The sequence below is a fragment of the Triturus cristatus genome, chromosome 9 (genome assembly GCF_964204655.1).
Source record: "Triturus cristatus chromosome 9, aTriCri1.1, whole genome shotgun sequence".
In the NCBI taxonomy this organism is placed as follows: domain Eukaryota; kingdom Metazoa; phylum Chordata; class Amphibia; order Caudata; family Salamandridae; genus Triturus; species Triturus cristatus.
The window spans coordinates 400,668,051-400,685,326 of NC_140592.1; the positions used below are offsets into that span (position 1 = coordinate 400,668,051).

The window sequence follows — 17,276 nt, forward strand, 5'->3', positions numbered from 1 at the left end:
CCGGTTGGGGGAAAGGAGCAGATCAGCAGCGCGCACGCTTTCAGGCAGGGAAAGAAAGTGAATGCGGCGTGGCGTGCTGGCCGGCTGCAGTTAGGGGAAAGGAGCGGAACAGTCACGTACACGCTTCCCAGCAGGGGATCCTCAAGAGGAAAGGTGACATGGCGCGCTGGCCGGCTCCGATGGGGATGGAGCAGAGCAGCTATGAAAAACACCAGACGCCAACATAAGGAAACCAAATGAAGCAGCAGGATTCCAGGGGACTTTGGCTAGAGTCTTCAAGGCATATCAAGATAGGGAGGCGAAGACTGCAAGCAGGAAGCAATACCACGAGAAACAGGAACTCGATCGGAACAAGAAGGTGGCGTAGTCACTTGAGGGAACAGTAAGCCAAGCATAGGCTTACGGGGGAGATGGCATCTTATGAGTTAGGGCAGTCACAAAAGTATAAGCTCAGTGAACTAACGAAGTCGTTGATCATGCATTAAGGCTCTAACATTCTATGTACCCCGGCTGCGCTACCTGAAGCTTGAATCCTAACATTTAATTGATGTAGTCCATATTCAGACATGCCTTTCTCCAATTATGCAGTTCTTGTGTCCTCTAAAAGGGAGTAGCCAGAACACACAATTTAAGAACCATGGTAGGGCTTCTCCTTCATCACCAGATAGAACTAAAACAAAAATAAATTGCAAAACGAATCAGTAGTCAAAATTATTTTGTCCATCAACAGGCTCTGAACAAAACTTTTCAATATGTCAGCAATGTAAACATTTGCATTAATTTATTAGAATAATTAAAGGGTGAAACCAAAATATAGTATGGGTAATTGCTTGAGTGCTTACATAGAACATGTCTAAATTGCATTTGGGCACTTACGAGACAGCGCAAGCGTACAGATTTCCCAGAACAGTTGTTTCCGTGTTAGGCTGTTCTGTGGGCAATAAACCTTGTCTAGACTTTAATTGACCTGTCATCTAGATCCCCCTCTGTGGCTCACGGGAAATCAAATATCACTGTGGTGCTGAAAAATTGAGTGGGAATGAGAAGTCACTCTTCAACTTACTTAAGACAGAACTTAATTTTGAGACTTGAATCACTTGCCCTTTGAAATGTACTCAAGCGTGGAAAGTGTCCAAATTAACTGCTATCCTAAGTAAGTTGTAGGACATTTGTCAAAATGTTTGCAGTTTATCAGTAGAGACTCAAATACTTTAGATAAGACACAGGGTTAAGTGTTTCTACTGTCTCCTGGAAAACATGAATTTCAAATCACCTGCTGAGCACACATTCTAATATAATCACAAAATGAACCTCATTTTTTGAGGCTCAACTTACTTTTCAAAGGAAAGTGCTTTAAAGATAGAGTGCAATATACGGTAAGGTACAGTATATGCAAACTACAGGATTAACAATGTACAATTTATGCTTCATTTTATCAACGGTAAAATGCAGCATTTCTTGTAAGATATGCAGCAACGATGATAAACGTTGTCAAGATAGTGCTTATACAGACCAAAAATCTGCATATTATCCTTTTGAGATAGTTGTCTTTCACATTTCAATACAGCTACATTTCTGATCGCTTTGCCACATAAATATTCTCTTAAGCCAGATCAATCAAAGAGGCCACGTTTTGTTTTGGCTTTCTTCCCAGACACAGTTGAAAGGCCACTTTCCTTGGGTGCCCCAAACCACCCGGGCAACTTTCTTTTGGAAGTCTGACTAAAAGTCTGAGAGTCAGCAAACAGTTCCTCTGTATCTGCGTCAAACTCACGCAGATTCAAAGAGGTTGAATTGGCAGGCAGAGGATTTGGAGACACCTGGATTCTCGCCTGAGAGCTTTGCACCAGTTGGGTTTCACTGGTCTTGGCAACTTTTTCTGCTTCAATCCACAAACAATTGTTCTTGATACCTTTCAGGTTAGTGCTGTGAGATGGCCCACTAGTGGATTGGCATACTTTAACAAGATCCGGTGATACTTTTTTGCTGAAGTCACAGGGTCTTTCTCCTTGTCCAGTACCACTACTTTTCTCTAACAAAAACATAACCATTCTGATAAGGTAGAGTTCTATGCCAGCAGGAACCAGAGTTCGTATTGCTTTTCCCCTAGAGAGATCGGAGTTAATGGGAGGGCTTTGGATTATAGTGGTGACAACTTTCTGAATTTCAGAGGTCAAGCCTGCTCGATTTAAGTCAACCTGATACCCAGCTTTCAAAGCTTGGTATAAATGAGCCCCCACCACAGAAACTGGCAAACCTCTAGTGCTTGCTATTTCATTTAAAGACAAATGCTTATCTTGGAAAAGTGAGTAGGTGATATGAAAGGATTCAGATAATGGACTGGATTCAAGAGTTGTTGGAATCGTCGACTTTTCCTCGACTTTTCCACAGTTACCAGAAAACACATCAGCCTGCAGTTTATTTAGTAGACAGAACTCCTTGATGGCACTCAGAAGAGGAGACAACATGGAAGCTTTAGCCTCAGAAACCCCATCGATTTTCTTCAAGTTTTCAACAGTGGTTGGCCTGATTTTAGCCATCTCTACCAAAATCTTATTTGTTGCCAGCACTGCAGGAGGAATATCCTTTTCACCAGCGATTCTTTGCCTTAGAGCAACAAGTTTACCATACAGTGACGTCTGAAGTTCTAGTTCTCTACAAGATACAGCAGGTTCTGAAGGTACTGCAATAGTATTATTTGGCGACTGAATAAGAAAACTTTTGGAAGCTTTGCTAGGTACTTGATAAGAAAACTTCTCCCACAAACTTCCCATCTGAACCTCTGATGAAGGTTTACCTGGTTTCATAATTGGTGTAAGCTGAATTGAAGATTGCACTCTTGGCCTACTTGAAACTTGAAAGGTTCTAGGGCACAACTCTTCACTTGGTGGTAGCAAAAGAGATCTGTATGATTCATTGCCTGCTTTGCGCATCCAGTCATGAGCCTTTTTAGTGAGACCACAAGTCACTGCAAATTTGTTAGTCCCAGAAGCCTCTTTTAGGAAGCTCTCACCAATCAGCAATCGTGCCAACGCCTTCCACCAGTTCTCGGACTGGTCCTTTCCACTGCCAAAGAGTGGATGACAGCGGTATTTGTCTGGAAGCCTCTGAGAAGATGATCCTCTGAGAAACAAAATTGGGACGCCAGATCCAAATCTTTCTCCCAAGGCTGAGATTGCAGACATGAGCTGGTAGGCTTGCTTTCCAAAGTCTTTCAAATTCTCCTCTAAATTGTCCACAGATAAGTTGTTTTGAGACCTTGACCTGCAGTTATCACAACAGTTATCTGTTCCCATGATACCAGAGGTGGCTTTTCTAAGTTGTTTATCCTCAAAATGGGACAAGATAATCCTCCGTCTGCAATTTAATGAGTTCAGATATTTCTCAATTTTGGTAAGCATCTTCATTTTGTACTCCCGGAATGTTGTACTTTTGATCTCACTCAACATATGTCTATTAAAGTTCATGTCTGACAGTGTCCAGAATACATGACATGAACTGGGTAGCCCATCTCTGCCAGCTCTTCCAATCTCTTGATAGTAAGACTCCATTTCCTTTGGTGCTCCATAATGAATGACTTTGCGAATGTCTGCCTTGTTTATGCCCATTCCGAATGCAACAGTTGCCACAACACACTGGATTTCATCCCTCATAAATCTATGATGGACTTCTCTCCTTGCTTTGATACCCATTCCTGCATGGTATGTTCCACATGAAATGTTTAATTTTCTCAGTTCAGCTGTAACTTGCTCAGATGATTTTCTGAAGGGACAATAAATTATTGTAGGGCCTTCAAACTCCCAGGTGGACCCTTTCTTTTTAACCATTAATGGTTGTAAGTCATGAATGATGTTTGATGTTTTGCGCCCTACTTCCAGGTACAGGTTAGGTCGGTCAAAACTTGTGCAGGTCACCGGATAGTTCCTCAATTTTAAGGACTGGGCTATGTCTTCTCGAATTGATGGACTTGCCGTTGCCGTCAGGGCAAGAATAGGAACTGAAGGGAGGGATATTTTTAATGAGCCCAAACTCCTATAAGCAGATCGAAAGTCATGTCCCCATTCTGAGATGCAATGAGCTTCATCAACCGCGATCAGTGTAATACCTATGGTATTATTCAGATGTTGAAGCAGTGATACACCACTTGAACAGAATTCTGGTGTCATGTATACTACTCTGTAATGGCCTGATCGGACCTCACCAATAATATTTTTGGACTGCGCTGATCCAAGAAAACAAGATGGGATGTTTGACATTTCAAGCTGCAACACTTGATCTTCCATCAGTGAAATTAAAGGGCTTATGACGATAGCAACACCCCCAGTATAAACTGGAGGGAACTGATAACACAAGCTTTTCCCATAACCAGTGGCCATTACAACAAGATTATCTCTTCTTTCGCGTAAAACGGAGGAGATTACTTTCCACTGAACAGGCTTGAACTTAGAATGTCCAAAATACGTTTTTAAACATGCAATTTGCGCGGCATTTGGCTCTGGTATGGATGGGTCCAAATCATCCTCGAAAGCCTCCTCAATGCCTTCGTCTTCTTCATCGTCCAGATGTCGATCTTTTAAAGCTTCAAAAGGGCTCTTCCTGCCTGGAATGGCCTGTGAGGCTATAAAATGCTCCTCGCCTCGGTCAATCTCTTCTAATGCTTTTAGCATCTCTGGGTCAAGCTCATCCTCACTATCATCGGTACGTGGAGCGTTTGGGCCACTACTAACAGAATCTAGACCCCCTGGCTCAGACAAACATGCATCCTCCGCCCATTGCTTTAGACGCTCCTCTTCGGCTTGATATTCCAGCAAATCAAGTTCATAATCCGTGATGTCCAGGGACATCGGACAGTTTCTGTCTTGTATGGTACCGCCTCGGTTGTGTGCCATTATTCTGTGGTAAACAGTATCTTCTGCCGCTTGTTTTCTTCACACTGCTAGACATTCAGCACCAGCACACACGTTTTGCAGCGTCTCCAGGTTTGCTACTGTTCACAGCACGACGTCAAGGGAGAGTTATATATGTGTGGCAAAAGCTTAACCGGCTGTCCACAGCAGAATCTTCTCAACTTTTCGTTCCCGGGAGGTAAATTGCGCGCTTCTTCCAAGCCAACTTGGCCAACCTCCTTTGCGATAGAAATGGAAGAACAAATGTGCAGAAGAAACACTTTAGTTGGGTCTCCCCGAGGCAGGTAACACACCCACAAGTGATGCTGGCGGCCATCTTGAAATATAGTTGTTTATTAAGGAGATCGACAGTGTAATCAACGTGATAGTCTGGTGCATGCCAGCTGAAATACTTTTATTGGCTATGTCCAGCATATTACTGTAAACGAACATTCTAGTATTCGAAGCATACCTCACACATCCAACAAAAGATAAGTTTAGAGTGTTTGTAAAGACGGACTTTTGCTGAGGGCCAGAAGACACGACATTGCGTTTCCGCATAAACTCTGTCATTATAGCCTCTATTTGTCTTATTTTGTTTGCTTTCTAGAAATTCAGCACAAAAGCAGACTTCGCCATCACTTTATCCAGTTTCTGCAAGGCACCCACCAAACGACGGCGACGGTTAAATGAGTATTTTCGTCATGAGCCTTTACTATCTCAGCAAGGCGGCTCTATGACCGGAAGTAAAATACTCACTTCCGACTAGTTACTCGCTCTTTACTCTTTGGAGATGGCTAAAGGGAGCGTGGCTGCGGCCACGGCTCCGACTGGATTTCTGGGGCTGAATATCGGCGCAGAGCACCGAGTGCCCGGGGCGAAAAGAAAGCGTTTAAATCGAAACAAGAAGAAGACCTGGAAGCGGCACATTGATGCACGAGATGTCGAAGAGTTTCTGCAGGATGTGCGTATGCAAGAGCGCACTCAGGGGTGAGTCTCTTCCAAGTGACCTGCTCTCTGAAAAGTTGACATTTTTTTTAGAGTCGGACCACCAGAAAGACCCAGTCTTTGCAGAGTCCTCTGATTAAAACTTCATACTAGTAGTCGATAATTGAGAGCTGCTAAGATTTCAGGTTGTCCGTGTGTGATATTTTTGTTGTTTAGGTGTGCATATGAGTGCCATTCTAATGACATTTTCCTGCTAGTAAATCAAAGCAATAACTAGTTAATTGGTGACTGCGAAGTTTCTGTTACTGTATCCAAAAATCACAGCGTAAAGAATACATGTCTAAAACTAACCAGACCTATGCCTGTTATCAGTATCACATCACTAGTAGCAACACAGATTTGTGTAGTAAATAAATAGAACTGAAAATATTGTAGTTCTGAGAATATTATACTGTGAAAATTACTAGGCTAGTGGAAAGAGGCTATTGGTTTTAAGAGTAACTTCTGTTCTTCACTTTAATCGGCAATTTATTTCCTCTATTAGCTTCTTGCGTCTTCCTTCTCTCTCAAAGCTTTCGGGAAATCCTCCATCATCATAACTCGCAAGTCATGTCTTTCCTCTTCACCCATGTCTTTTCACTATTACTTACCTTGTGCAACAGCATTTGCCGTACTTGCACATGCACACTCTCCTCAGCTGTAAATAAAGCATTATTTCAACAGCTGGATGCCTGCTTAACTCTCCTTGTAAAGTACTCGAACGCTGAAGTAATTATAGTATTTAGTACTCTATTGAAGAGTACGCCAACACAGGCTCCGGATGATCCGGAGCAGAAACAACGTCTCATAGGTAACGTGATCAGCTGTCAACGGACAGATGGCAGCTGATACGGAACCTCAGCTGGGACAATGCATTAGCAAGGATACTATGGTGTCCGCGCAGGGACACAGCTATAGAAAACACAACACATCCTCCCCCCTAGGAGAAAAGAGGAAGGATGGGAAAAGGAGGGGGGGGGGGACAGGAGAGAGGGTGACGAGGAGGAGTCTACTCACAAATGTAGTCTCTTAACTTAGCTGGTGGGCCAAGAAGCCTATCCGCCCTGCTAGTTGCTACTGGTTCAACATTGTCCAGTGCCGGTGGAACGGGCAACTTCAGTCTGACTCTTCCCGTGGCAACCTGAGTGGATGGCCCATCAATATGCCCAGAGGGACTCGCGCTCTCTGGCTGTCCATGGGAGTAGGTTCCGTGGGAAACTCATACTCTGAGTCCTAATCGAATGCACAAGGTTGTGTAGATTTGTTCTTTTGGCCCTGTATAGTACTGCTGGCTAGTTCTTTGGACGTGGTGGTATTGGTGTCATCCCAAGTGTGTCTAAAGGATGAGAGGTTGGAGAAATGCCACACCCTTCCATCACTAACGAGTGCGGAATTACAATAAACTTCACTGACCAGCAATGGTGGTGTGAACTTATCCTGACCTTTAGCAATATGACCACTCTTCTTTACTTTGACAAGGTCTCCTTCTTTGAGAACCACTGGTTTACTTCCATGTCTCTTATCATAGTATTCTTTGACTCTAGACTGAGATTCCTGAAGCTTCTTCCGAACATGTTGAGTCGACCAGTCTACTCTCTTTGCTGCCCTGATCCAACCCACATTGTCCTTAGATAAGGGAGTTCTTCCCCGCATTAGCTCAAAAGGGCTGTGACCAGTCGTCTCGCATGGAGTTATTCTGTACGCCCAAACAGTCTTCAGTGTCTCCAATTTAGATTGTTGCTGTTGGCAATCTGAATAATTCCTTTTATTACCCTGTTGAATCTTTTTACAGCCCCATTTCCAGCTGGGTGGTAGACAGATGTAGTTTTGTGATCAATTTTATTCTTCAAGACACAATTTTGGAAAATGTCAGAAGTTAATTGAGTACAATTATCACTCACTATTTGCTTTGGCAGACCCTCACGGCTGAAAACGTCATCTATAAATTTTACAATGTTTAACGCTTCAGGATTGTTGGTGAATTTTACTTCGGGCCACTTGGTAAAGTGATCAATCATAACAATTACGTACCACTTTTCTTCACCATCAGATATTGGACCCATTATGTCCACTCCGATTCTCTCCCAAGGCATGCTAGGGCTGGGTATGGGTTGGAGGGGTGGTCTAAGCGTTACTTGTGCTTTGTCTGAGTTCATGCAGAGAGCACACTCTCTCACTGTTCTTTCTATTTCCAAGTTGATTCCTGGCCACCAAAACATGTTTTTAACTCTCCCTTTAGTTTTTACTATACCCAAATGTCCATCGTGACACAGTTTGAGTAGTTTACTCCTTATATTGTGGGGTGGTACAAATTTCCCACTTCTGAGGAGGAATCAGTCTTCGAATGACAATTCATTTCTTACCTCCCAATAGGCTTTCAATTATTCGGCCTGCTTGTTTTTGGTGACCCAACCTTCTTTCAACATCCGTATGACTTGATTCATAATACTGTCATTGTTCTTTTCCATGAACCATTCATCCTTAGATATACCACTATTTTGTTCTAGTACCATGGCGACCGCATTCTCCTCCAAATCAGTACATATTTCGTCGCTTGCTTTACATACGGGCATCCTGCTTAGGAAGTCTGCAACTACGTTTTTTATTCCTGGAACATATTCTGTCATACATGAATTCGAATAGGCGTACGGATGGGGAGGCTGTGTACAATCCCTTGGTGGTGAAAACTTTAGTCAACGGTTTGTGATCAGTACACAGTGACCTTCCTGCCCCAAACAAAATGCCTGAAATGTTCTAATGCCCACACACATGCAAGGGCTTCACGCTCAATAACTGAAAAGTTCTCTTCTGATGGAGTGAGCGAGCGTGATGCGAAGGCTATTGTATACTCTATGCCTTTTGAGTCTTTTTGTGTGAGTACTGCACCCAAACCTTTGTTACTCGCATCTGTAGTCACAAAACTTTTTAGAGATGTGTCAAATCCTTGTAGAGGTAATGCAGTGCACATATCATTTTTGATGTTTTTGAAAATTCTGTCGCAGTAATCTGTCCACACAAATTTATTCTTCAATTTTAGAAGTTGTCTCAATTCGTATGTTTTGTGTGAATTTTTTTTATAAACCTCGCGTAAAACTCCACCATTCCCAAGAATGATCGCAGTTCATCCTTGTTGGTGGGCACTGGTGAATCCTTTATTGCTTCCATAAATTCTCTTTTTGGGCTTATACCATCTCCTGTTATTTGATGCCCCAGATAGTTGACTGAGTTACTTGGAAATGTGCATTTAAGATGTTCTGTTAATCCCTTTTCATTCAGGATCTCAAGGACTTGTTTGACCCTCTTGTCATGCTCTGCCCTAGTTCTACCCATGACAAGGATGTCGTCCTGAAAAATTAAAATGTCAGGGACCCCATTAAAAATGTTATGCATCAGTCTCTGGAACATAGCCGCCGCGGAGGCTTGGCCAAATGGGACACGTGTACACCTGAAACACCCGAAGGGGGTTATGAACGTCGTAAGTTTCTTGCTGTCCCGATGAAGTGGCACCTGGGGATATGCCGACTTCAAATCAGTTGTAGAGAACCACTTAACTCCTTTAGTCGTGGCCAGCATCTCGTTGATTTTAGGAAGTGGGTACTGCTCTACGACTATATTTTTATTTAAGTTGCGCAGTTCCCCACAAAGTCTCAATTTGCCATCGGACCGTTTTGCGACAGCTAATGGTGCGACCCACTCAGACGCCTCTACCTTTTCAATTATACCCCCTTCAAGAAGTTTGTCAAGCTGATCCTTGACTTCTTTTTTTATTGCAAAAGGAATGTTCCTTACTTTATGTACAATAGGGGTTGTGATCGGCTTGAGTTTGATTTTATGTTGGTACCCTTTCAAAGACCCAATCTTTCCGCTGAAAACACGCGGAAATTCCTCAAGTAAGCATTTTGCGTAATCTCCATGCTCTGTTATGCTCAATACTGGATCCAGGATTATTCCCAGATTCCCCTGGTCCATCCATCCCAGAACAGATGGACCAACCTTAGACACATACAGTTTCACTGAGGATTCTCTGCCCTTGTATGCAAAATTGAGTTCTCTGTAGCCACATACGTCAATCGGCTCCCCAGTGAAAGATTTTATTACTATGTCAGGTTTTTAGGTCTCGGGACCATCCGGTCTGCCGAAGGCAGAACCGGAAGTCGAGAGATTTAATGACTTGGAGAAGAGGGGCTTGAACCCGCCCCTCTTCTCCTCTGTTCTCCATTGGCTGGCCTCTTGAATGCTGGCCAGCCATTGGAGAAGAGGTCATTCCGATTAGGCCCCGTCCTTTTCGGATCGGGGGGCGTGTTTTTTGCAAGAAGTCTCATTCTCTCCTCCAGCCAATGGCTGGAGGAGAGAAAAGACAAACACGCCCCCGAATCCGAAAAGGACACTGCGTTTCTCAGAGGCATTTCTTCTTGACCTCGGAGAAAGGCAGTGGTGTGCCTTTTGCTCTGCCTTGTTTCAAAATGGACTTACATCTTAGAGTCTCGCGACACCGCTTCACTGAGCCACCTGGAGGCACTTCTGTCCTGCCAGAAACTGAACATTAAAGCAGCAAACAGCACAGGGGAGCAGCTCCGTGGTAGGGACCCGCTGGAGTCACAGCACTCGGCCGGTGGCCTTCTGTCCCGAGGAAAGCTGCGAAAACGCGCATAGATTCCTGATTTATTGCCTTGTTCTTTTACCCTCTTATCCCTTTACCCCCACACCCTCAGCCCCTCCAGATTTGCTTTCACTCACCCTCCCAAGTATTTTCCCGTCTCCACCCCCCCCCCCCCCCACACACATGCCTTATGGCCGTGCCCCCCCCCCCCTCCCCTCGCGCTCACCCACCTGCCGCGCGCTGAGCTCTTTATCCAGCTCCAGGGGTCGGTTCCTCCTGTCCAGGTGATGCAGCGGGAACCTGCTGCTGTCCGGAGCCTTCCCGGAGCCCAGCATCATCCCTGGAACATGCCGGGCCCGCCTCCTCCAGCCCCGGAGACAACCATCCGGCTGACGGGGAGGGTGGGGGGGGGGGGCACTGCGGGGAGGAGGAGACTGGAGACCGGCGACAGAGACTGCAGAGTACGGGAGGGGAGAATGAAGGCAGAGAGAGGGCGGAGAGCTGGGAGTGAGTGGTACGCTGCACGTTGGAGAGGAATGGGTAGATCTGAGAGACACTGCTGGGTACGGGAGGGCAGAGGGAGGGGGGAAGACTGATGGAGGCGAGCTGGAAGTGAGAGTGCAGGGAGGTGGAAGGTTACAGGGCAGAGGTGCGCGAAGAACGAGAATCGCCAAGAGGGAGACTGCCGGAGGAAGGAGCTATGGACTAGGAGGTAGGGTGAGAGTGAAAGGGAGTAGGGGAGGTGGAAGTCTGCAGGGGCGAGAGGGAAACTAAGGTGGAAGGAAGAGGCGACCTCACAGGGGACGGGTGGGTGCAGGCTGCACGAAGGACGGGGTTGACCTGAGAGGAAGATGGAGAGAGGTGACAGACTAGAGCAGGGGGGCTGCAGGAAGGAGAGACCGGGAGGAGAGCTGGGAAGAGACCACAGTGGGGAACGGAGGGAGGTGGCAAGGTCCAGGGGAGGCACGGGCTGCTGTTTGTGTGCAAGGATAGTTTCAGAACAGGGGCGTAGCTTCCAACAGAGCAGCAGGCGTAGTGCCACCAAGCCCCAGGTATGTTAGCGGCCCACCTCACCCCAGTTACTAGCTGCGTTTTTACTACTAAAACAGGGCGTGGAGTCCAATCTGATTGCTTGCATTAGGGACCAAGGCACCCGTGCTACGTCACGGATGTAGACTTCATGAGGAAGTGAGAGACAGTGGAGAGAGACTGTATAACAGGGGGAGGGGTGTACTGCAGGGGTACATTATTCTACTGAGTGTGGGTGGCATTTTACCGTTCGCGAGAAAGTGTCACTTATAATCGCTGAATGTCACTCATAATTACAATGAAATGAAAAGGTCACACCTTGGCAGCTATGGTACAAGTGAACACGGGGTGGAGAGATGCCAGAATAGAGGGCCAACCCAAGGGGAGGAGACCTCTGAGGGGGACTTCAAAGGGCAGCGGCACAAGGGAGGGGCGTGGGGAGCCGCGTGAGAATAGAGAGGGAGCCCTCAGGTAAAGAAAGAAGAAAGGCAGGAGAGGAGTAAACTGGAGACAGCAGGGTAAAGAACAAGACAGGAAGGGGGCTGCAGATGAAGGAGGGGGCGAGGAGGAGGACTGCATAACAGAATGAAGATGAGAGCCTGTAGGGGAGAAGATCAGAGAGGGAGAGGAGCGGGCGCTGGGGCTATGGTACCTCAAGTGAGTTGAGACTGGCATGGAGGAGGAGTGTTGGAGGTAACGGGAGGAGCAGGGGGACTTCCGGGACGGCGCATGTGAAGGTATACTCCAGTGTAGGGTGACCACCTGGCAAGAAGGCAAATCTGGACAGTTTATGAGGAGGGGAAGGGGTGAGACGAGGGGTCTTCCTCCTTATTTGCAAGTACATAAACAAGCATTTACAATGCAACGGTCTCGGCATTGTTAAAGTTAGAGCTATTGGCATTGCTCATGACAATGCCGTTTCTTTAAATGTTTTAAAAACAAAAACAAAAATAATGTCATGAGCAATGCCAATAGCTCTAACTTTACCAATGCCGAGACCATTGCATTGTAAATGCTTGTTTTAGATGTTCACCGATTTTCTTTCTTTGAACTTCTCTGACCATACCCTTTCATTAACGATGGTATAGGGCGAGCCGGAGTCCGCCACTATACTTATGTTAATTCCTCCTATGGTCCTGTTACATACGTTTTTTTTTAGTTTTAGTGAAGTTCATATTTGCAGATTTTTCAACTTGTTCATCATCTATATTGAGAACAAACATGTTTGTTGTCTTCATCTGATAAGTCTTGTTTGAATTCTTAAGATTCAGCTACTATTTTGACTTGTCTCGGTTTTCGTTTGTTGCACACTTTGAAAAAATGTCCTTTTACCCCACAATTTGAACATTTTACTTCGCGTGCCGGACATTTTAAGTCATTTGCCAAATGAGATGCGCTCCCGCATCTGTAGCACCGTCCCCAGTTCTTTGACTCATACTTTCTGTTTTGCTGTTTGTATCCACTTTTATTCCAATTCTGTTTAGTGTTGACTTTTTGATCGCTTACTCTACTTACATTTCACTGTCCTTCTTTTTTTTAACTTTCTGTAAGGACTGCTTTTGCGCAGCGTCCTGTTAGTTCAGCCTTGCGTGCTATGTCGATGATGTTTTGCAGAGGGTATTCCCCTTTTGCCCATAGGTTATCTTGAATATTTTCATTTGAGCCTTGCATTACAATTTGATCTCTGATGAACTCCTCATGAAGTGCACCGAATCGACAATTAATCGCAAGATTTTTTTAAAGCTGAGCTATAGTCATCTATTGATTCGTCTTTACCTTGTTTCCGATGAAAAAATTTGTAGCCATCAACACCAACACAAACTGTAGGTTTATAATAAGTGTTCGTCATCAATAGCATTCATTCTCAGCTCTCACCTTTTTGTTTATAGAGTTATACACCTTTTATACCACCTGCGCCTAGACAGTGCATCAACATTTTGTATTTTTTCTCAGGTTTTACCTAATCATCCTCCTCCAACGATGAAATGTAATTAAAAAAAAAATACTCCCTCCATTCCTCCCATTTAAAGTTGGTTCACCACCACCACGTAAAAATGTTTCTGGGGGAGACCAGTTCCAAACCCAACCTGATGCCATGTTGTGGTGAAGGTTGACAACTTAACTTGAAAGGAGTGTATGGTTGGTTTAAAGTTGACAAGGATGCAAATGAATAATTGTATGAACGAATTTACAGTCAAGTGTGTACGGTATTTTTATGTGGGAACAAAAAGGAGGTGTAGTGTATAGAGAATATCTCCCTTAAGTCTTTCTCTTAGATCTTTTTTAAATTCCCAGAGCTGCTATACCTGTAGAAATGTGTATGGAGGATCCTTCACTCCCTGTAGGCACTGCAATGACGATTACTGTCCAAGCTTTACTGTATATGAGCTAAGAAGTTCTTACAGTTCTCGATTTAGCTGAAATTAATTACATGCGCGATAGTTCTATATAGCTTACCTTTATCCTTGTGTCAACAATGCGATGGTTATTCAATTGTACCACGGTGAGAAGAACTTCTCGTTTTAGTCTTTCGTTCGCGCACAGCAGTGTTTATTTAGTTTTTCTTAAAATGGCGCCGACGTCGATGCACGTAGACTAGACAGCTAACTCATGACTTCCAAGATGGCCGCTCGACGTTTACTCTCGGCGTCAACGTTGCCTACGTCAGCTCACATGTGTTGCTGCCGCGCACAGCAGCTGATCGTTGAAACGGTTGGAATTCTGTTTGTCAGTTGCTTCACCTCACGTTGTTCTGTCACTTGAGAATGTACGCAGATTGAACTCACAGCACTCCATGCTGTTCCTCAAACACACCTTGGCTCCACTCGCGCAGGTCACAGTACGGATGTGAATTTTCACCTTCATCGAAGAGTGGCAAAGTGCGTCAGCAGTTAAATGCGCGTGTAGATTCCCAGAAAACAAGCTAAATCCATAATTTGATTTATCCGCATTTGCTTTCTTCAACTGACACGCGCAGTCTATAAATATTTCAACACAGCCTGCATGTGACCAAAGTTCTTTTTTAAAATTTTTTTTTTTTTATAGAACAGTTCAATTATTTTCACGAGTCGATTCACTGACCTTACAACTCGTTTCAGTAAATGATCATCTGCGTCTAATCCGTCTTTAACCTTAAATTCAATCTTCCGTCTTCTCCAAGAATTTTCCAAGTCAAGAAAATTCTCTTCATTAATTAATTTTTCCTTTGTATTCCTTCGTGGGTTCTCGTGTTGGCGCTCGTCGCCACTTTGTAAAGTACTCGAACGCTGAAGTAATTTAAGGATATAGTACTTTATTGAAGAATACGCCAACACAGGCTCCGGATGATCCGGAGCAGAAACTTCTCATAGGTAACGTGATCAGCTGTCAACGGACAGATGGCAGCTGATTACATCACAGCTGATATGGAACCTCAGCTGGGAAGCTGGGACTAGCGAGGATACTATGGTGTCCGCGCAGGGACACCGCTATAGAAAACACAACACTCCTTAAGATAAAATGGTAATTAAAATTGTCACATGATAGTTTGTTCACTCTTCATAAGCGCTACTGAGTGGATCATCATGTCCTAATAACGTAATCAAGAGGCACTGTGAGAAACTGACTTTATACTTCACCCCAAGGCTATCAATCGTTCACAACCACCCATAACCTGGAATTACCCAGATACCTAGAGACAACTCCGTTTACAGTAGTATGCGTTATACATAAGGCTCCTAGTTGTCAATTTGTACATAATATTTTACAGATAGTCAAATTATTTTCCTGTCTGTGTTTACTTCTAAATATGGAAACCTTTGCAACTAGCTTTTCTTCTAGACTGTTCTCAATACTGTCAATCATACTTGCTGGGTCAATAGCTGTGCAGACTGACAGGGGAGTTAAAAAAAGATTTTAAATAACCAGCATGACAGCTGTTTAACCTGTTGTACAACACACATGGTTTCAGATGTATTGTACTGCAAATATCTAAAACGAATTGGAAATTCGGACATGAGTAAACGCTTATCTTAAATAAACGTGGAAATATGCCCATTGCTGCTTCGTTTTGCACACAAAATATGATTAAATACAGATAAAATGAACAATCTATAAATATGGATGAATACAGACGGACATGTAAATAATTACCATTGAACCGGGAGCCCTTATTATACAATTGTTTCTTTTGCATTTGTCGCCCTAAGGGGGAAGGGTATGCCCAGACGTGGGTCCCGTTCTCACTGTACCACTGGATTCAAGCTAGCCTGGCTGATGAAGGGTGATGCCGTGAAACCATTCCCAGCATGCTTGTTTCCGGTCCAGTGAGGACCTGCCTTGGCAGTTCGGGCTGGACTGTTTCCATAAGGAACAGGGTAAAGACTGATTTGCATATGGCTGGGTCCAAACTGGTGTAGTGAGCAAAAGAATTATGGATTAAACCCAGATCCTTGTGACTAGGGGTGAATGTTTGCATTGTCCAGCATTCCGTCCATCAATTGTTTTTTGCACTTATTATACAAGAGTCAGACAATGCATGAAAATAAAAACTATACAAACGCAAAAGCTGGGAAAAGGATGTACTTAGGAAATGCAAGACCAAGTAAAATGTAAACCGGGAGTATCACTGACGAGGATTTCTGTAAGGGAAGTGTTCATAGTCTTTATTTGTGTTTTGTAGAGAGGCCTGTGAATGAATAAACGGGTTCTGAACACATTTGAGTCACCAGCAGGCACTTTGAGATGGCCTCACTTAATCCTCGCTGCAGAACTTCCTGTCGTGTTCCATAATTCACATCCATAATGTGACTTTACACAGACATTTCGCTGCAACTCAGTTCACCTTTTAAGCTGTATACAAGAGTCACGTGTTTAAAAGAAATAACCCACAGAAGTGCTCTGGTCAAAGTATTTATTTGTAAGGAATTCAAGATTAAGTAAAACTTGAAATTTAAACAGGACTGCATCACTCGCATGGATTACCTGGATTAAGCATTGAAAAATCTACCTGGGGCGGCTGTGCTGGTGGCTGAGATGCAGTCTGAGTGCACCCTTCTGACTGTGTGGATGATCCATCAGTCTCAGACTGGAACAGATTTGAGCAGGGATAAATAATTTTCCTGGGCACCAAAAAAAAGTTGGCACTCATTAGTGAATCAGGTGGGTAAGAAGTGTCGCGTGTGCAAATCGGAGCATTTTTAAACTTGTACATACACATGTTTTGTGAGGTATGGGAGACTGCATGCATTTGTGATGGCTGTAGGCAATGTTTCTGGTAATATCTGGGAAATCAATAGTAAAAAACGCCAAAGCAGTCCATAAAACAGGCCTACAAATGGCAAATTGAAAATAGCCTACACACTGACCTGTCAAACCAGCCCTTCTGGCACTGTTAGATTGTCATATCGGCCAGTTGTGGATTGGAGGTCAATCAATACCACAGAACACTTGCTCGCAAGCTGCATGCTGCTCAGTCATGTGTGTATCTCTCTTGAGAGAGACCCTTGATCGTTTTTCCTGGACATGCATCTGCAACAATGAACATAAATTGTAGCGAGCTGGGTTAAGAGGAGGTTTCCATGTCAACCTCAGTTACCACTGCCTAAAGATTAAACAAATGAGGGCAGACTGTAATCAAGCCAGCTGAAAGCTAAGTGCCTTTAGCAACATTCAGAAGTGCTAACTATACATGACCAATGCATTTAAGAGCGGGACTGCAGTGAGGTGTTAAACAACCTCCTGATGCTTGCTTCTTGGCAGGAGTGCCTTCCTCCTGGTTGAGAACACCCCTCCCC

At 44.3% G+C, this 17,276-nt stretch overlaps 2 protein-coding genes across 2 annotated transcripts in view; one reads left to right on the forward strand and one right to left on the reverse strand.

Moving 5' to 3' along the window:
- Positions 1-764: 764 nt before the first annotated feature.
- On the reverse strand, positions 765-5,150 carry WRN (WRN RecQ like helicase). Its single transcript, XM_085625271.1, has one exon. It carries the CDS (start codon positions 4,887-4,889, stop codon positions 1,614-1,616), a length of 3,276 nt encoding a protein of 1,091 aa, XP_085481397.1. The 5' UTR covers positions 4,890-5,150; the 3' UTR covers positions 765-1,613.
- Positions 5,151-5,633: 483 nt separating this feature from the next.
- The window catches only part of NOP53 (NOP53 ribosome biogenesis factor), a 118,711-nt gene continuing 107,068 nt past the window's right edge, over positions 5,634-17,276 (forward strand). The window contains exon 1 of the mRNA XM_085625272.1: positions 5,634-5,876. Coding sequence (XP_085481398.1) covers positions 5,680-5,876 — 197 coding nt within the window. The 5' untranslated portion in view covers positions 5,634-5,679. The remainder of the gene's footprint in view (positions 5,877-17,276) is intronic.

Excerpts from the sequence above, each read along its gene's own strand:
- WRN (XM_085625271.1), bottom strand. The coding sequence starts at position 4,889 with ATGGCACACAACCGAGGCGGTACCATACAAGACAGAAACTGTCCGATG.